The 20887-nt window shown below is 47.4% G+C and overlaps 2 protein-coding genes and 1 long non-coding RNA gene across 3 annotated transcripts in view; 1 reads left to right on the top strand and 2 right to left on the bottom strand.

The window, feature by feature from the left end:
* Positions 1-20887, bottom strand: part of RPH3AL (rabphilin 3A like (without C2 domains)) — a 259447-nt gene that overhangs the window by 192622 nt on the left and 45938 nt on the right. The window lies entirely within an intron of this gene.
* Positions 1-20887, top strand: part of LOC306656136 — a 96501-nt gene that overhangs the window by 66158 nt on the left and 9456 nt on the right. The gene's annotated exons all lie outside the window — the stretch shown is intronic.
* On the bottom strand, positions 898-9559 carry RFLNB (refilin B). The gene is made up of 3 exons (XM_079130991.1): positions 9180-9559; positions 6447-6556; positions 898-4174 (listed from the first exon to the last, which is right to left on the bottom strand). Exons 1-3 carry the CDS (start codon positions 9393-9395, stop codon positions 3844-3846), a joined length of 657 nt encoding a protein of 218 aa, XP_078987117.1. The 5' UTR covers positions 9396-9559; the 3' UTR covers positions 898-3843.

A 20887-nucleotide genomic window follows, 5' to 3' on the forward strand; every position in this document is an offset into this window, starting at 1 on the left:
CTGACCTTCTCCCTCCCTCTCCCCTGAAGACCCTCCTGTGACAGGTGTCCTGCCTTATGCCTCACCCAGGGAAGGAATGTCACACAGAGATGCCAAAAGGAAACAGAACAAACAGGCCTTGCGAGGAACACTCCCTCCCTAGTTTATTACTATTTGATCAGACCTTTTTTGTTTTTTTTCCTCTCTCTAATATAACTTCTGCACAACTATTCATAAAAGCACAGGCCTCTTTCTGCCTTCATTTCTGAAGGTTCCTGTGTCATGTGAAGCTTGCATTAAATCAGTCTGTATGCGTTTCTCTCCTTAATCTGCCTTTTGTTAGAGGGGTCTCAGCCATGAACCTTGCAACAGGTGAGGAAGATGATAAGCTGAGATAGAAGAGATGTGGACACTTAATGAAAAGGGCCATCACTCCTCTGTCTTGCTTTGTGAGATCCTGGAAGGGAGAACCTCCCAAAAGCTACCCTTGCTCCTCCTGCCATCCTTAATGGGATTTGGAGTTGGATGCGCACAGACAGGACCCCCCCCGCCCCCCCCCCCCCCGTGTGAGCTCCCCTAGCAGGTTCTCTGCTGTCCACCTCTACTCCTGCTGTTTTCTCCTGGTTTGACTGAAGTATGCATTTCTTCTATAAGATGAGAGAAGGACATTTGGAAGGGGAGGTGGAAAAAGTGATCTGACATCTCCAGTCATGGCTGCATCTCCTAAAATTTCAATTTTATCAAAGAGTTGGGCTGGGGCTAAGTGGTGGAGCACTTGCCTGGCATGCATGAAGCCCTGGGGTCCATCCCCAGCACTGCAGAAAATAAAAACTAAAAAGAGGAAATTTTAGGAAAGAGTACACATCAAATCTGGAAACAAATTCCCTTAAAACTATCCATGTCCCGGTACCTTGGGAAAAAAAAAAAATCTTCTCATGTCTGCAGATGTAGACTGTTAAACATAATTGTCTTAAAATTTCTCAAGACAAGGAGCTATTTTCCTCATTCTGCTGAAGGAAATATTATAATTTTACTTTTTAAAAAAGAGAAGCATCCCTCAGTTTTATATTTTAGATAATTTATTGTTGAATGGAGAAGTCACAAAGCAAAATGGAATGGGCCAGAGGTGACATAAATTTAAAACACAGTTTTGTTCAACACTATTCTGGATCTCCTAAGGTTAGAAATAGGAAAAACGTCAAGTGGGAAGATACTCGTTCAAATGAAGTCTTTCTAAAAGTCTGTACTTTGAAAGGAAAACAACTTTTCTCTGAAAATACAAATCATCCTTATTCCATGAAAACCCTAATATAGGAGACTGAGTGAAAAGCCTTTTAGTTAACAAACTGTCTCTCTCAGGCACACTTAGGAATGTTTGCTTTTAATCAGTGAGTTTAAAAATCACCACTTCCACCTTGTAGACTAGCATGATTCCACCATGGACTGTGGCATTGCAGCCACACTGGAGAGTTCCACAGCGTCTCCACACACTTCCGATTCTGCAACCCTCAGCAAAGCAGGTTTGGAGGGGAAAAAGGACTAGAAAGAACTGCAACTGTTTCCCTAATGAATGACCTAACCACACGCCTGTCCACGTGCCTTACACATCCGCCATCACTCACTTCTACGTACTTGACTGATAAGGTTCAGGTTCTTTCCACACCTAGAGTGACTTGCCTGAACTCAACACGATCCCCTAAGAAAATCTCATGAGGGCCCCTCAAAACACCTCAGAGGCCACATTCTCCTACATTCTGTCCCCTGTCACCCAGCCCACAGTGTTCCTCAGAGCTCATCCAAGTGAGCTCTGGGAATTCTCCTAACATAATTAAAAAATCACACTTACCACTTAAGTGTCAACACTAAGAAATCAGATAGAAAACCCACTTTTACCAAGAAATGTGGCGGAATTTGCTCTTCCAAAGGCAGGCGGCACCTGTTGCTCTGCACATGATGGAAGAGACTGTGGAGTCCCAGAGTGACACTCCTCATCTGGTCCCAGCTAAGATGCACCCTGGCAAACTTGGGACCCTGAAGTTAACTGCAGCTCCATCAGGGGATGTGTCCCATTTGTTAGGAGCATGAGCAATCAGACATTGTTGTCTGTAGAGGACACCAGATGCAATGGCTCTAAGAAGGTTCCAGTGCCTTTAAATGAGAGCAATTATCACGGCACCTGCTTTCATGGTAACAAAAAACCCTGCTGTGGCTCCAGGGTTCCCAGAGAGCTCTCAGTTCTGCTTTTCAGAACACAAGGAAGCCATCCATAAAAACCTGGAGATAAGGGGGAAGCAGAGTTTGCGGAGCTCTGTAATCCTGGAGCACTTGACATAATTTGGATGTATTCAAAGGAAGTCTGTGTGGTTTGTTTTTTCCAATATTGGGGGGCAAAGTCCATCTGCTACTCCAGCCCTGCAGAGAATGGCAGGAGGTTCTAAGAAGCAAGGGCTGGGGCTGGTGGGACAGTGGGGTGGTGGTGGTGGGAGACAGGTGAGGAGGGGCAGCCTGGTGCCACTTTGCCCCACCCAGCACCATGCCTGCTGCAGCGGCTCAGCTGCACTCTTGAGGTTGCCTTGGGAACATCTTCAGTTCACACCCAACCCCCACAGTGGTTACTTCCACGAATACAGTGGCAGGAAAGAAATATCCACTATGGCTACAGTAGCTGGGTTGTGACATTATTCCTTATACTAAATTCACTGAAGCATAACCTCGGGGGATGTTAAGCAAGATTCCTCATTTTTTGCATTAGACCCAATTTCTCTGCAATTTTGATACCACCAAAGTCCTAAGCTTGAGTCTACTTAGACAATCATGATGCCCTGGATCACCAGAAACATCTACATCTGTCTCCTCCTGGTGGCAGTGGGTCTTAGGCATGGCAGCCCTGAGTGGAAACCTCCCGCCTGGAGTCCCCAAAACATTTTCCAAAGCATTCTTTTAAAATGCATCTCTCTCAGAAGAGCCCTCTGCTATATTTTCCTTTATGAAAAATTTCCTTTATCAAAGTATTTTTGAAACCCCAAAATACCTATTGGGAGAGTTATACAAGATGTTAACCAGATGCCAAGTGTGCCAGGCCATTGCCAGAGCCTGTGCCTGCAACCAACCTGCAGGGAGCAGACAGAAGCCACTGTCCCCAAACTGGGCCATCTGTCCACCTGACCTTCTGAAACAGGAAAGAATACAGTGATGTGGATTTTTTTTAAGGCATCTCTTATTTTGGTTCGGGGTTTTTCCATATTATAAAAAAGATCTAGAGGATTCCAAAAGTTTTGGTTAACAGGAGATACAAATGGAAGTGGAAATGAAGCATGGAATGGAACTCAACTCTCCACAGACTGAACACATATGGGTGTCATGATCTACTGAAACAGCTCCACTTTTGTAGCAGGGAAGACACTTGTGGCTGGAAGGTCTTAAAACTCACTTTTTCTATCCCAGAGACTTTTCCAACCTCTTTTTTTCAGACACACTGACAACGGAGGAAGAGCTGTCCTCCTCCCCTCCCTGGTTCAAACTGTTGCCACCGTTCCTTTGCTCTGGTTATCTTTTTATTTTCTCCTCAAATCAAGACTTTCGGGAAACTCTGGAAATATACTCCTTCTAAAGCAGCAAACCAGGAAAAATAGTCCTTTGAAAGATAATTTGAAAATTAAAAAACCAAACCAAGTATCTCAATAATTGCAAGATGCAGTGATTTTTTTTTCCTCTTCTTCTTCCCCAGGCTGGGCTCAGAGGTATCCTCAGGTCAGACTCTGGGGCTGGAATGATACGCAAGGGCAACATCGCCCAGCTTGCCCAGGGTGGCCTGGGGACCAAGGCAGCAGAAGAGCTGGCTCAACCCCAAGCCTCCTGCTCAAGTCAGCACTCATCCGAGAGGCAATCGCTGCCCAGGAACTCTGTGGCCTCGAGCTCCACGCTGGACAGGAACCTCCTCAGCTTCTTGTGGCAGTTGTAATCCAGGGTGGTGGTGTAGATGGTCTTGGGGTACTTGGGGTAGACAATGGTGGTGCTGAGGAAGCGTGTGGGCTTGTGGCGGGGCTCAAAGCGCACCTCGGCCTTGTAGTTGCGCCATGTGCAATTGGGGATGCAGGTGACCGTCTGGCTGCAGGAGGCCACTGCCAGGCCCAGTGGCAGCTGCACATCATCAATGAAGTGTCGCTCTGAGTCGTACTTGACGGAGGAAGTGTACCTGGAGGGGGAGACATCAGGCAGTATGAAGTTGCTCCTCTGAGCTAGGGGGACAGGGTCCCAACCATGACTCTGAATCTCCTGTGGTGCAAACACTGAGACCAGCCGACGTCGGTAAGAAGCAGCACAGTTTATGAAGTGCTTATTCTGTGCCAGGTACTAGCATTCCTAGCACTTTATTTCATAGGATCTAATTTAATCTCAACAACCCTGGGAGAGGAAAGCGAGCTGCAGAGATGAAGGTCACGGTGCCACTGAATGGAGGAGTTGGGACTGATTGATGGAAGGATGGACTGGATTCTGGGGACTTAAATGCAGATGTGCAAGTTCCAAGGTTTTCCCTGTGCTCAATGTTTCCTGTTGTAGGACAGAGCCCCTGGATTCTGTTCCCAGTTACCTAAGCCTGGAGCCCTTAGTCAACCTTTAACTTATCCAGACCTCAGTTTCCTCTTTCTGTAAAGGGTACTCAAAAATAAAGGGGCAGAGTGACAACACTCAGCAAGTGCTTGCAGTGTAATTACAGTCACACACCACTTAACGACATTTTGGTCAACAATGGCCCCATATACGATGATGACCCCATGAAATTGTATGGCCTAGAGACATCATAGCCTTTTCAGTTTGTGGAATTACATTCTATGATGTTCACATAAAGACAAAATTGCCTAATGGGGGACTGGGCTGTAGCTCAGTGGTACAGCGCTTCCCTAACGTGTGAGGCACTGGGTTTGATCCTCAGTACCAAAAAGACTAAATAAATAAAAATAAAGGTATTGTGTCCATCTACAACTTAAAAAATATTTTTAAAAATTGCCTAATGGGGCATTTCTCTGAATGCATTTCTGTTGCTTAATGATATGTGACTGTATTCTAGAATGAAGTGGATTCAACTGTTCTACTATTTATAAGCAGCTTCTGTCCCCTCAAGGGATCAATTGGTTCTTTAATGAGAGAAGGAAAAACCCCAGAACTCCTGAATGCTGATTCTGGAAGTTTGGCTATACCAGACCTAGTATGTGATCTACCTTAGCCTTTGGTTTGGAAATCTCCCAAATGTAGGGACTTAGGGACCTGACTTTATCGTTGAAAATCAACTGCAACCTTAATTTTCATAAATAAGTTACCATTTACATTCCTCAGGTACTTTATTGTTTTTTAAGTCCTTTGGTAATTTAGAAGTTAATATTTGTATGGAAGCAATGCACTGGTGCACTTTATTGAATTACTACTGCAGTTTCATAGATGTTAAAATATGTACAAATATCACATACAGACACATCAAACAGCCCCTAACCGTGTCGGGTGACTGAGAACCAGGATTCTTTTCTGTGAATTGGATGGAAAGGTCTGTTCTTCGGGCAAGTAGCTAAGAGGCTGGTAGAAGCTAATGTCATGAAGCCATGTCCTCATTTTGTTGGAAATACAAGCTCCACAGGAATAAAAGGCTAAACTGCTCACCTCCAAACTGATGAACCCCTCTTTGTTCCACATCAAAGGGCCCTTTGTGTAATGCAACTGAAACTCCAGCTATAAAACCACCAGTTACCAAAAGTAAAATTCCTTTTTCCAAAAAAGATATATCTTTAAAGGAGTCTCCCCATGAATCTTTGCCCCCACATAATCCTGGATGAGATCATTCTGGAGGAAGACTGGCACTTGACCAGTGACATTATAACATGAGACAAGGTTATAGCACCTTGAAGACGGGTCAGAGTATGGGGTGCAGGTGGGGAGCAGCTCCAAGAAACACGAGTTAATATTCAGCAAAATTTTTAACGTCCAATGGCCATGAGATATAAAGGGCATAAAGCAAGTTGCAGAACTTTATGTATCATATAATCTCATTTTTATTTTTGAAACTGTCTATTTAATTGGTTAGAATATTAAAAAAAATTCCTAAAGAGTACCCACCAAACTATGAATAGTATTTGTCATATTTGCATAATTAACAAATTTTTAAATAAGAAATGATGTCTGGAATAAAAAATGAAAATTTAACAAATAAAGTCAAGGGATCAGGCACAGGGGCACAGGCCTGTAATCCCAACGACCCAGGAGGCTGAGGCAGGGGGATTGAAAGTTCAAGGCAAGCCTCAGCAACTTAGTGAGACCCCTAGCAACTTAGCAAGACTCTGTCTCAAAAAAAAAAAAAAAAAAAAAAAAAAAAAGTCTGGGGATGTAGCATAGCTCAGGGGTAAAAGCATCCATGGGTTCAATCCCTAGTAAAAGGAAGGAGAAAAAAAAGAAATAAAATCAAGGATTGCTTTATTTACCTTACTTCCGTTGGTGGTAAGGGGTCAAACTCCACTCCTTCACCAAAGGACAGTGGGCACAGTCTTGGTGAGCAGCTGATAGCCAGGGTGTTGGAGAGAGATGCTGGGTTCTTCCAAGACAGAGAAGAAGGTAGTTAGGGCTACCACAAGCCAATCGACACATCCCACTGAAGGCCCTGCCTCTGAGCCTCCAGCTGATGGGCCCCACTATGACCTGTGTCCCTCATCCTGGGGACACCAGAGAAGAGTTGTTCCACAGCCTAGGAAGAGCACTGGACATGGAGCCAAGAGTTCAAATACCAGGTCAACCCTGAGAGTATTCTGTGCCCTCAGAAGAATCATGTCACATGCCCTGTGACCTTATCTGTACCCCCTGCCACCAATGCAGTTTTGTGAAAGGCAGAATAGAGGAAACAAATGAGAGCTCAGCAACAGGACGCTGGCCAGACCCAGGAGATGCGGTAGCACAGCAGCAATGTGGTGAGAGAGCCTCCATGAACCGGAGCTTAACTCTTCAGAACCCTCAATTATGTGACACTCCCTGTCATTGTCTCAGCAACACTCCAGAAAGACTGGAACAGAGATTTTTTTTGAAACTGGACTCTGTCCCACTTCCTCTTTTGCCTCAGGGGCCATCAGATTCACACCATGCAAGACAGGAATCCTGCTAACTGGGAGCCTCGTCACTTAGTGGGACACCAACAGTTCTCCACATTGCCCCCACTACCCAGAACACTCAACGCCCCAGAGCACAGCCTTCCTGCAGGGTAAGTAGCTCCACCCGGTCAAGGCACTGGCACTCTGATTCATCAAGGAGACTCATCAGGAGGCAGTTCTGCCCTGGTCACCTAATTTGCTGGAATCAGGGCTTCTATGGTCTACGTGCAAAGATAAGCACAGTGCAGAGTTGGACCTCTGAAGCTTTTTGTATTCCCCTGTGTCTTGAGATCTGTCATTTTCTTTGCCTAATTGGAGAGAAGGATCTACGCTTGTGCCAGGGTGTGGAGGTGGCAGTCCTACCCCAAGATCCTCCATGACAGAGAAGGAGGTGAACATTTCTCAGGCTGGCCTTGAGACCCTTAATGCGTTACCAGGACAGGTGTCAAGTGCCCTACAGGATGGAAATACAAAGGTCTAAGGGAACCAAGACAGAGAGAAGCACTGAGTCCTGAAGGTCCAGCTCCTGGGCTTGGGTGAAGCCCAGGTTGAGGCAGGGGTGTGAATTCAAAACAAGGTCGGTGGATAGAAAGGGGTGCACGAGGTGTGCGTACTGGCTGCTGCAGACCTTCTAAAAACAGCCTCCATATAGTGACAGTGGGCCCTGCTTTGCCCAACATTTGGAGCACTTCCCAGGAAGTCCTGGGGAGTGTGGGATGACAAATCTACGAGGAGGAGCTGGGGGTGCTCTCCAACACTCACCGGACATCCACATGACCATTCCCTTCTCTTGACTCTGCCTTCTCTACTCTTCCAACCCTATCCACCCAACACATACTGCCTGAGCATCCGCCTTGCTCCCTGTGTAGGATGGGGGTGGGGTGGGGTGGCAGAGGTTATGACATACCCATACTTGGTGCCACTAGGGAATAGAGACTAAGCCACAGGCTCTAGCAAGGCTTTGGAAAACATCAAGGAAGGCTTCCCAGAAAAGGTGACATGAGTTGGGCATAGAAGGGTCAGCAGGATTTTGTTGAGAGAGGTAAGAGGCCATTTGCACACCAGGTGAAAGGAGTGGCCTCAGAGGCACCACTGTGTGTCTGAACTGTGGTCAAGGCTAGATGACAGATGAGGCTAGAAATGGCCAGATGGGGAAGGGTCCAAAAGCTAAGTTGCATTAAGCACTGCCTTGAGATGGAAATGAGATGTATTGAGGTCTCTGAGAGTTCTAGGAGGCCACAGCACCATCAAAGCTCCAAACTGGGACCTTAAGGGTGAGGGTGGCAAATACCCATCCCCAAGCCCTACTTTGAGCTTCAAATGTAGACAGGATGTGGCCTCCTGAGCTGTAGGTAAAGGCAATATACCTCAGCATCTGAGTGATTCCTAAGGCAAAATAGACTTGACGAAGTTTCGTTTTTTTTTTTTTTTAAATAAGTTTTCAATTAAAAGGATTAAAAGATCCGGCCACCTGAAGGCCTCCCATCATATTAAGTGCAAGGCACTAGCTGGGTTAGGTGTTCAGGACAAGGGGGGCCACCAAGGAAGCTGGGAGGTTCATGGAGTGAGTCTTCTTAAAAAGGTCCCACGGCTGGCCCAGATTTCTCTCAATGGAGAAGCCCAGGGCACACCCTTCCCCCAGAGCTGCCAGGAGAAGGCAGGTCTTGGGGCCGCCTGAGATGGGCAAAGCCCGCGGGGTGCTGGGCCCACGGTCAGGGAAAGGCTGGATTTCCCTGTCGGTATCCCGGGAGCCCCAACCGCCCCGCCCAGGCAGGAATGTGGCTGAACCGCAGCCTGGCAGCCCCGGGAGCCGCCACCTCGAAGGGAGGAGAGACGGCTCGCCTCTCCCGGGGCTCCCGCGCCTCCCAGGCGATGACAATTTTCCAGCCACCGGCTCCAGCTGGCCAGGCTCTCGCTGCGCTCCCGCCCCGGGCTCCCAGGGACGGCCACGCCGTCCGGACGAGCGGGTGGTGGCATTGACAGCGCGCCCAGGGCGGGGCGGCACAACCGCTGGTACTCCCCAGGGCCTGCTGCGGGTGGGCTGGGGAGGGAAGGAGTCCGCCCGGGGCCACTCACCAGGGCCGCTGGGGTCACCGCCGCATCAGACTCCAGCGTCCCGGGGGCCGGCGCGCGCTCCCCGCCGCTGCCTCCACCCCCGGCCGACGCCAGCCCCCAGTGGCTGGGGCTGGGGCTGGGGGGCAGCCCCGAGTCCGGGCTGTCCAGGACGCCGTCGCCCTTCTTCTTCGTGTCCACGAGCTCGGGCACATCCTGCAGGCTCAGCCGACCCACCATGGCTGTGCGCGTGGCGGGCCCGGGAGCCCGGCGCGGGGGTCGCGGATGAGAGAGGGCGGAGAGGGGCGCACACGCGGGCAGGCGCCGCTGCCCTCAGGGCCGCCCTCCCTGCCCGGCCGCCCGCGCGCCGTCCGGGTCTCGCCGGCGGCAGCGCTCCGGACCCCGCCCTCCGCCCTCCGCCCTCCGCCCCGCCCCGCCGCCGGCCGCCCGCCCGGCCCAGCCCGCACTGGCCGCGCCGCGAGGCCCGGCGCCAGGGGCCGCTGCGCTCCCGCCGTGCCGCCCGCGCTGCTTTCTGCCCCGCGGCCGAGCCCGCCCCAGGCGCGGATTGCTGCGCTCCGGGGTCTCTGAGCGAGCACTGCAGCGGCAGGACAAGGCACCCAGCCCCGCCCGGTCCCTCACTCTGTTACGGATGGACGCGGGAACCCGCTCGTGCTGGGGCCCTGGGGTCGCGTTGGCCCCTTTGCCCTGTCCCAGTGGAGCCTGAGAGGCACTAATATCCAAAGACCTGGCGGTCCAGGGGAGCCAGAGCAGAGTCAGCCTGCAGAGGCCTAGAAGAACGAGCAAACAACTGGAAATTATTAATAGTTAATGTGCTTCGTATGGCTCCAGCCGCCTGTTGGCTCAGCAGGGTGGACTCTGGCTCTCACGTCTGCCCCAGAGGAAAGACAGCCTACTTGTTACTCCTCGGGACTCCCGGGGGGTGCTCGACTGAATAGACTGTGGCCACGCCGCCGGACAGGGAAGTTCTGTGGGCTCAAACTCAACTTCCAATAAGATGAACCATCCCAGTAGGCTGCCCACAAGTTGTCTCAGAGGCCTGGAACGCCCCAATAGGGGGCCACAGCTTTTCGCTCACAGGAACTTTTGGTTCTGCACCCCTCCTGATGGAATTGCTTCTAAAAATCAATCTGGGTCCACCTTTCCCCTCTGATTTGACAGAGAAACTCTTCCTGAGTGGCAACTCCTTTAGGTAAATGACTGGCTGTAGGGCTGGGCTGTTCCCAAATTCAGTGTCTTTTCTCACAGAGATGCCCATGATCAGCAGCAAGTACAGAAAAAGTAGCCACCCTTCCCATGGTTTCTGGTAGATGTTCAGTTAAGGATCTCAAATTGGGGCTCTTACCAGATCTACACAGCAGGTGCCAGCTCCGAAGAGGGGTGTACTCTGGGCCAAGGGATTTCCCTGGCTAGACAAGAAATTGGACTCTGCATGTCCCACAATGGCAGCCCTATCCACATCCTTGCAAAAACAAAACATATTTGTCCTGCCTGGGGCAGACCTGTTAAATGCAGAAATGTGAAGTAGGTAGATCTGTTAGCAAAGTTCAATCCTCCTTCCTCTATCCATCACCTTTAGGTAAGGAAACAGACGGACTAGACCTGCCCTGCATCACACAAATGGTGCAAGGCAGCTTACTATAAACTGGAAACCCAGATCATCTCTGATGGAGACTAAAACTTGGTGAATGCCGGTGTGCTGGGAGATCATTCATTCATTCAGGGCATGTGGGAGCAGATTACAATCCCCCACCCAGTACACTCCTGGACAATGGCTAGTGCAAGGACAGTCTATGCTGCCACACCTCCCTACCCTGTTGATATCATCATCAGCATGTCCCAGGCTGTGCCCTACCCCAAGACATCAGAGGAAGAATGTAAGTGCTTTCTGGGGTTATAAAAAGTGGTTTGTCAATAAATGGGAGAACGTGACTCTATGGAGGGAATTTGCCCACCAGGTATTTCCAAGTAGATCCTGAGAACTATTCTCTGAGCCTGTTTAGACTGGGAAAGGTGTCCAGGAAGAGGCTCCAAAGGGGTGCTGGCCTTCAAGGTCATCAGCCTGAAAGAGATGGGATTGAGACTGAGAAAGTTCAGTGCGCTAGGCCAGTGCAGCCACTCTTCATCTGAGTGTGGATTGTTGCAGGGGTGATGAAAGGTATCCACGCCTGCTGAACCACTGAGTCTGGGAAGAGCCAGCATTGCCAGCTCCTCGGGAATTTCTGAAGAGCTGAGGTTATTCACATTCTGGCAGAAAATCCATGGAGACGTCAAAACTCCCTCGACATACTCAAGGGAGTATAAAACTGCCAGCTTTGGGGTCCGGGTAGATCCAAAGGACCCCTCTATGAAATACCCCTTCCTCTCTGGCACCAGGGTCATTAAGCAGCTAGCCCAGGGTTTCACAGGAACTTCTGAACCCTGAGAGCAATGGCCATCACACTGGACTCAGGAAACATCCAAATGATGACCTCCTTCCTCCAAGATTTCTGTCGGATCCCCAACTTCTTCAAATGGAAACCTGGAAGGGCTTTCTGAACCCAGAGACATCCTCTAGCCTCAAGACAACTGCCAAGGAACTCTGATGCAGAAGTTGATCGACCAACTTGGTTTCCTTTCTTACAGACATATGTTCAACACTGATGCTCGCAAAAAAAAAAAAAAAAAAAAAAAAAAAAATCAGAGGAGCTTGCAGAAAAATCCAGTCCTGGACTGTCATTGATGAAGAAGTAGAGGTGGAGAACCATAGTCCCACATAGATTCCCTGGAATCATTCATATGTTCCCCCAAGCAATAAGCATCCAAGGCATCCTGCCTGATCAGACATCTCCTGGAACTCATGGTATTCCTGGTGGGGTTGAGCAGAGGTTTTCCTGCAATAAGAAGTAGCCAATTTCAACCTGTCTAGGAGTCCTTGTGGCTGGGAGAGAAGGGGGATTTCCTTTGTTACCACATACAAACCATGTAGCTCAGATTTTGGAAGTTGGCTTTGTTTCCAGTGGGTTCAACTTGCAGATCTATATAGGCCTTTTGCAGAGCCTTGCTACCTGGACTTATCCTACATCTTATTCCAGATTTTCCCAAAGGACATTGCCTAAAAAACTCCAATCGAAAGTTGGGAGGGGTAATCAGTTATCTTCTTCCCCCTCCTGGAGACAGGCCTTCTTTTGAGGAATAGCTGGGTGCCTCTGGAAACCAAGGGTGAGGTGTGCCAAACAAGCACGGCCCAGGGAGACCACAGAGCCTGCATAAAGACTGGCCTCTTCTCAAAGCTGTCCTTTCAGAGTGGGGCCACATCCCCAGGCCTGGATCACAGAGACACCGTGTCCTCACAGGACTTGATTTCTGGCCTGAGGTCTTCTCCCAGAGGAACAAAAGCTACATAACAATGGATGCCAATCCTGCATTTTTGTTTTTTCTGTACTAAATTAAATTGATACCCAAATGAGTGTTAACTCAGACAAGAACAGGGCAGGACCCCTCATGGCTGCTGCTTATTTTGTGGAACAGTCTGTCTTCTGTGAACTCAGCCAGACAGGATTAAAAACACTCCTGGTCCAGTCTGCTTGCCCATGCCAGTGCCCAGGGCACCTGGCAGCTCTCAGACCCCCTGGGGTCTGGGTTGTTCTGTTGTCCATAATGTAGAGGATTTGCCTTACTGTCAAATCGGGTCTCCTCTTCGCTTTATATGCATCCATATCAACCAAATGCTGTAAAATAATAGAATTTAGTTACCTTTTGCAAAGAATGTTGAAAGAGACCTGTCACAGTTAATAAAGAAGGGATCTGAAAGAAAAAGACATGCTCTAACCTAGCACAATTCCCATGAGTGGATGCACTTGTGCCAGTGAGGTCCACGAATAACCCTGAACCCCTGGGACTCACAAAGGTGGCATAGAACCAAAGGGGTACTAAAATTCTGGCATGGCAATTTCAGAGCTAAGAAGGCCTGAGGAAACAGGCAGGCTTCTTTTCTGACCTCTAAACTGGGAGATCACCAGTTTGGTTGAAGAGACTGGGGTCAAGCTCAGTTGGCAGATATCAAGTGCTGCTGGTGTGGGGTCAGGCCAGTGTCCCTTGTGTGGGAAGTCTCACAATGTCAGTCAAAGATGGCTTTACTCTGGAGTCTTTCTATTTGTGAGCTAAGAGCTGATTCTCCCAAATGCTCCCTAGTTACACCGAAAAGGGCCTTCCTTGGCCTCTGCAAAATAAAACCAGATGGGATTTTGCAAAATGCTGGGGCACATGGCTTCCCTGGAACTGCATCAATACACTTGTACTTCTGGCTCCGTTCTGCATATTCAGACTGGACAAGAACTCGCAAGCCAGAAAAAAAAAAAAAAGAGCCCTTGGTTGAGCAATTCAAGTTCAGACCCTTGGCTCCCTGGCTGAAAGGCATGATACAGGGTATACTGTCTTTATCCCTAAGGAACACATGACTGGTCTGTGTGGCCACAGTCCAAAGGCAGCCTTGAAGGTCTCCAAAGTGCTGTAGGACCACCCGTAGATTCGTAGATTCAGGTCTGCTCTTTAGGACTACCTGAAAATCAGGCTCTGCAGGGGCAGCCTGGGAAGGAATGAAGAATGGGAGTCCTTGGGGACAGCCAGTTTGCTCCTCACAATGACAGTTGACCTGCTGTGTCCTTCCCAGGAGCTGTAGTCCCTTAGGGCATTCTTCTCCTACCCCAGTTCAAAGCAGAATGCCTGCAGGCTGGAGGTGGTGTGGTTTGCAGCCACACACTGCTTAGAGCTGCTGCTACTTGAAGATGTCCACATGCCTTTGAAGAAATGTTTTTCAGTTTTGAGTCTTTACCAAAAATTAGCTGGGGCTGGGGAAGGACTTGCTGTGAGAAGGAAGGTACCAAAGAAAAATCTCCGGTGTCTCATCTTTTCCCAGTCCACATGGCGAGGGGGTCAACTGGAATGGTGTTGCCTCTTGCCCCACCCTTCTGTGGGACGCCCCCAACCATTTACAAATATTTATGGAAACCTGTGAACGTGTCTCTCATAGTCTTTCTTATTCATGAGTAAATCTGGGCCTACCCATGGGATGCCTGCTATTCATTTTCTCTTCTCTTTTCCAGCTTCCACTGTCTTGGCCTCTGGTTGTGTGAGGGTGCATCCCCATGGCCCTCTGGTGGGTTGACCTTGCTAAGGCAGCCACCGGCTCTACCAGTCACCTAGGAGAGACTATGCTGGTGACACTGTGGGTGCCACTCCTCTGCCATTTGCCAGGTACTGCTGCCAATGCTGCTGGAGGCCAGAGGGCACGGTGGCTCCCAGGTGCAGGGCTAGGAGGCGTTCTGCAGCAGAGTGGCCCTCACCCCTTCTTGTTCCACTTGTATCATGGCTTCCTGCATGCCTGCCTCCTGCTCTAGGATGCAAACTGGAACGCTGCGGGGCTAGATCAAGAGACAAATATGAGTAATATAAATGTCCCTTTAAATTCCAAGTCCCTCTCCCCGTCTCCTAAGCCAGATCTATCTTTCTGACTCCTTTTCTTTTTCTCTTTTTTTCTTTTTCTGACTCCTTTTCTTAAGATTTCCCCAAAAGGTTTCTAGGTCCTACACACAAAGAAGCTGTCAAGAGCCAGGTGCGGTGGTTCATACCTGTAACCCCAGTGACTTGGGAGGCTGAGGCAGGAAGATGGCAAGTTTGAGGCCAGTCTCAGCGAGGTGGGGGGAGGTTGGGGGGATACTGGGGATGTGGTTCAATAGTTAAGAATCTTTAGCTTAAATCCCCGATATTAAAAAAAAAAAAAAAAGAGGAGGAGGAGTGGGGAGGAAGAGGAGTAGAAGGAGAAGAAGAGAAGAAGCAGCTGTCTGAGCCTGGGGATGATTTGGGTGCTCACCTTCAGCTCCAGCTGAGCCCCCCAGACCCTCAATGAATATCACCCAAATTCCTCCTAGCACCTTGCTTTTTAAAGACCTCAAGGTGGCCTCTTCTACTTCCAGGGATGTCAGCTGACTTCCTTAGCATCCAGCCTGACTGCCTGGCAGCTTTGTGGAGTCAGGTCTACTGGGGAGAGCAAAGGGGAAAGAGGCTTCTTGTTAGCAGCTATGTTAGAAATCGAAGTTTCTAGAATTTCAGAAACTATCCAAACCCCAAGACAGTACTTCATTCTTGAAACAGGATGGATATGCAGAGGGACATTGAGGAGTCAACACTGGACTGTTCTTTTTACACATTGTCGAAAAAGAGCGGCCTAACAGGAGCTTGTCCTGGCCTCCCATCACCACACACTGACATTAGGGAGTCTGAGTTCTGTGCTCCTTATTGAAATGTTGCAGGACTGGGGTGTACCTTAGTGGTAGAATGTGTGCTTAACTTGCACAAGGGCCTGGGTTTGGCCCCCAGCAACACACACACACACACACACACACACACACACGCACAGGTGTGGGCTCATTCTGTCGACTCAGACCATCAAGTGTCTGGTATGTGCCAGGCAAAGTGTGGGAGCACAGAGAGGGCTCCACCCATCCTGGTAAAGGGAGGGAGGTGTAGTCTGAGGGAGATTCCTGAAGGCAGTGGACCTGAGCTCCACTATAAGAAATGGACAAACAAAGAAGGAAGGGGCAGGTGGCTCAGTCCAGGCAGGAGCAACAGCATGCTAAAGGTTGGGAGCTCTGGGGGCCCCTTTGCTTATCACTGAGTAGTAGATCAGAGGCATCTTTTACACCAAATACTGCTTCATGGCCAACTTCCGGAGCTCTTTGGTGGCTGCACACAGGAATGCTTCGGCTGCCTGATCTGTGGGAATACAGGCTGTGTTGGAATCCAATCATGTCTCCTGGAGTTCATATATGCTTTCTGTCGCTGACAAATACCTGAGATAATGTAAAAGGAGGAAAGACTTACTTTAACTTGTAGTTTCAGAAGTTTCAATCTATGGTCACTTGGCCCTGTTGCCTTTGTCCCACGTGGAAGAAGGGCCTGGGGTCCCAATGTTCCCTTAAAAGACAAGCCCCCAATGACTTAACCTCCTTCCATTAGGCCCCACCTCCGAAAGTGTCTATCTCTCAATAGTGCCAGCAGGCTGGTGACAAAGCCTTTAGCATACAGGCCTTTGGGGGGAGATTTAAGATCCAAACCATAGCACATTGTTGGACCAGATCTTAAATGAAACTTCATGGCAGAGTTTTAAAGGTGGTCATCTTTCTCCTCTGGCTTAGCTGCCTTAGGTGGGGAATGCTGCAGAGAGCCCTAAGTTCAATCCTTGTGGAGCCAGTCAGCTCCATTCCTGGAGATGCACTCTCAATAGATGCTGCATTGGTAGAGCACTTGCCTGGCATGTATGAGGCCCTGGGTTTGATCCTCAGTACCACATATAAATAAATAAATAAATAAATAAATAAATAACATAAAAGATTCATTGACAACTAAAATATATATATTATATATATATATATATATTTTTTTTTTTTTTGGCGGTACTGGGGATCAAACTCAGAGCCTTGTGCTTGTGAGGCAAGCACTCTACCAGCTGAGCTATTAGGTCTCCTTTTGTACCTGTAAAGGTTTTGTTCTGTGACTATATATTCTAGCATAACAAGTTAATGATTCTCAGGTTGGGCTGTAGCTCAGTGGTTGAGTGCTTACCTAGCATGTGTGAGGCACTGGGTTCGATCCTCAGCATCGAATAATAAAAAATAAATAAAATAAAGGCATTGTGTCCATTCACAACTAAATAAATATTTTTTTAAAAAGAGATGCTGCATTGGTGACAAGGGGAAGAAGAGTGAGGGTGGCTTGCTCAGTATCACTATGCTTCTGGCTGGAAATGTCAGGTCAAGTGCACAGTGATGAGCTATTAGGTCTCCTTTTGTACCTGTAAAGGTTTTGTTCTGTGACTATATATTCTAGCATAACAAGTTAATGATTCTCAGGTTGGGGTTGTAGCTCAGTGGTTGAGTGCTTACCTAGCATGTGTGAGGCACTGGGTTCGATCCTCAGCATCGAATAATAAAAAATAAATAAAATAAAGGCATTGTGTCCATTTACAACTAAATAAATATTTTTTAAAAAAGTTAATGATTCTTATATTTATTTATTTTTTAACTGAATTCAGTTTAGTTCATAGGCCCCAGTTTCTTTCAAAATTAGGAAACTGTCTTGCTAGGTCAGAGGAGGTTTTTATCTTCTGAATAATGGCCTAGTGGCTTCTGGGTAATTACTTCTTCCAGGTGGTGTCTGGTAAGGCTTAAATAACATCCTGGCAGCAAGGAGGGTGATTGGCAGAGAGTGCCTGGTCCAGGGTCACCGTCCTACTTCTTTGGCCTCTACTAAGGTGTAACTTGTTCTACTGGGCCATTGCAAGCCATCTGCTTTTGGTGTCTATTTGTCACCTGTTTGGCACTCGAGGTGTTCCAACCCAAGGTCTCTTCCAGTGTGTTGGTCCTTTCACTACTTCTAGGAGTTCATAGGTCCTGGGAACTCTCAGTAACTAACCCTGCTCACAATGGAGAGTGTGAACTCAGCAGCACACCCTCCCTTGGGCCCATTTGCCTGGACAACTCCCTCAGACATTCGTTCCCTTCCTCCTGCCTTGTCGAACACAGGACTTCTCCCCGGGGCTGTGGTCTCCCAGGTTAATCGCTGAAAAGCAGGGACTAGGATCGTTCTCAAACTGATGGAGGTTTCTCTCACACCGGGGATCAGCCCAGGGTCTTAAGGCTCTACATTTCTTCTCAGTCACCTACCAGCCTCAAAATCAAGTTGTAATCATTCTGGTTTTTCTTTTTCCTACAGCTAGTTATGAATCAGTTTTTTTTTTTTTTTTTTTTTTTTTTTTTGGTGAGGATTGAACACAAGAGCACTCTACCTCTGAGTTACATCTCCAGTATCCCACCCAGCCTTTTAAAATTTGAGACAGGGTCTTTCTAAGTTGCCCAGGCTGTCCTTGAACTTGTGATCCTCCTGCCCAAACCTTCCAAGTAGCTAGGATTGCAGGTCTGTACCTTCACATCTGGCATTTTTTTTTTTTTTTTTTTTGATGGAAAAAGAGTTCATGTTAAGATGTACTATCCTTATGGTGATGGAGAGTATTATATGCAAAGTTCTCCAGGATTTTGGTACTTAGAATTTAAAGGCATACTTTAAATAAGAAGCAAAACTAAATGACATTCTAACACTCTGGCATGAGCAGCCATGGCTTTCAAGACTCATATTTCTACTAAAGAATTTAAAGTCTACACATGAGTTCAAATACAAAGAATTAAAGCTATTCTGTCTTTACCATTTGTACCTGAGGACAGGGATGTAAGACCATGTACCTGCTGCTGCAGTAATGGGGAAAGAGCAGAGGTAAGAAAGAACGAAAAAATAGCCGTATTTTGCCGTGCTGGGGCTGGAACCAGGGCCTTGCACATCTTAGGCAAGTGCTCTACTACTTAGCTACAGCCCTAACCCACAAAAATACACACTTTAGTATCTATTTTTTTTAACTAGGTATAAAAAGGATGACCATTGATCTCAGGCATGAACCAACAGAGCGTGTCCTCTAGGAGCCCTGATTGGGGGTGGGGGGAGTCTTGGTCTTTTATTCAATAACCCTTGAATATGGAAGCCTTCCTGCAAGACACAGTATGAGTTGGGTCACATTTGTTCTTGAGCAATGAAAACCAAAGGGGAACTTCTACTTACTCGGTTTCTACAGTTAAGTCTGCAACTACATCCTCCAGCTTAAGAAGCAGGAAAAAACATCTAGGGCAATTGAGGATGTGGAGGGGTGGGTACCCACACACTGCCTGTGGCATGTGCAGTAAAACCACCTTGTAGAGGGCATTCAGGAAGAGCTGGCAACATTTTAAATGTGCATAGCCTTTCACCTTTTCAAGTGGAAATGTAACGATTTTAGGAGGGTATCCTGTAAAAATGTGAGCACAAGTAAGCATAGAATTTCTAGAAAGATTTTCACCGATGATGCATTTCTAATAGCCAAAAAATACAACAACCTGTTTGTGTATTGATAGGAGACTGACTGTGTCAGTCTGTTCATGCTGCTATAACAAAATACCACAGACTGGGTATTTCACAAGTGAAAAAATTATTTCTCATAGTTCTGGGGCCTGAGAAATCCAAGACTGTCTGACCAGGATTGTTCTCTGCTTCTGAGAGGGAGACTTGTTGTTAACTTGCTGAATGGTAGAAGGCAGAAGGGCAAGGTGAGATGAAGAGCTTCCACCTCCCATGCACCTCATTATAAAGTCCTTAATCCCATTCATGAGAGCTCTGACATCATGACTTAATCACCTTTTAAAGGTCTACTCTTAAACACTATCCCATAAGCAATTACATTTCAACATATGAATTTTGGAGGGACATATACCATCAAACAACAGCACTGGAGAAATAAACAGTGGTATATCTGAACTATGAAACCCTACGCAGTCAGTAAAAAAGTGAGGGTTAGCACATGCCTGTAATCCTAGCAACAGGAGGTTGAGGCAGGAGGATCACGAGTTGGAGGCCAGCCTGGGCAACTTAGTGAGACCCTTTCTTAAAATAAAAAGAGATGCAAATGTAGTTCAGTGGTAGAGCATCCCAGTATGAAAAGAGGGAATGGGGAGAGAGAGAGAAAAAAGGAGGGCTGGTGGTGTAGTTCAGTAGTCAAACACTTGCCTAGCATGTGTGAGGATCTGGGTTAGAACCCCAGTCCCCAACCACCCCCTTTCTCTCTCTCTCTCTCTCTCTCTCTCTCTCTCTCTCACACACACACACACACACACACACACACACACACACACACGGATGCCTATGAGTTTTATATGTGCCAAGGAAAAATATACTCAAGATATATTGTTAAACTGCAGAAAAATGTACTTAATATTTTTTTTTGAAAAGTACCCCTCTCTCTTCCCCAATACCAACATAAAGAAAGAGTAGGACTTTTAATATGTTGTTTTAATTTGTTAACTTGTTAATTTGTTAATAGTAATATTGTACTTCATTTTATTTTTGTCTAGGCCTCCCAAATTGTCACCACACTCAGCTTTATTGTACTTTAAAGAACAAGCAAATATTATGACAGCATTTTTTTTGTACTTGGAATTGAACAGGGCACTTTACCATGAGTTATATCCCCAGCCCTTTTTTTTTTTTTTTTTTTTTTTTATTCTTTTTAAATTAATTAATTAATTTGCAGTACTGGGGAAGGAACCCAGGGGCACTCTACCAAATGAGCTACACCTTTATTCCTTTTTAAAATTTTTATTTTGAACAGGGCCTTGCTAAGTTAATGAGGCTGACCTTGAACTTTCTGTCCTCCTGCCTCAGCCTCCTGAGTCCCTGGGATGACAGGCATGTACCCCTGTACCTGGCTTAGATTTTCTTTTGATTTCCATGAGTGTTATTTATATAATCAATAATTAACAATTTTATGATAAACTCATCCTATTGGCTGACAAGATAAACTTTATGATAAACTCATCCTATTGGCCCAGGGTGACTGACGGTAAGGTTTTGGGACTGAGGAAATAGGGAAGGGGGGTAACATTTAGAAGTGGGGAATCTCAGGAAGGTGTAAGGCCCCCCAAAAAGGAAACCCCAACTCTGTCCCACGGATGGACGGCAACCCCAATCAACCGCAGGAGGCGTCACTTGATGCAAACCGCAAGAGGTGTTTATTCCAGGGCGCCGGGACCCAACTCCAGGAGTCGAGTCCCTAGCAGAAAATCTTGTAGGTTTATAAAGGCAGAAACCACACATCAGGA

Source organism: Sciurus vulgaris (assembly GCF_902686455.1).
Source record: "Sciurus vulgaris genome assembly, chromosome: 3".
Taxonomy (NCBI): Eukaryota; Metazoa; Chordata; class Mammalia; order Rodentia; family Sciuridae; genus Sciurus; species Sciurus vulgaris.

What these genes read in the sequence shown, in the direction of transcription:
- RFLNB (XM_079130991.1), bottom strand. Translation starts at nt 9,395, where the DNA reads ATGGTGGGTCGGCTGAGCCTGCAGGATGTGCCCGAGCTCGTGGACACG. An exon ending in CGGTGACCCCAGCGGCCCTG is followed by an intron (nt 6,557 to 9,179) that starts GTGAGTGGCCCC and finishes CTGTCTTGGAAG; the next exon opens with AACCCAGCATCTCTCTCCAA. An exon ending in TTACCACCAACGGAAGTAAG is followed by an intron (nt 4,175 to 6,446) that starts GTAAATAAAGCA and finishes CTCCCCCTCCAG; the next exon opens with GTACACTTCCTCCGTCAAGT.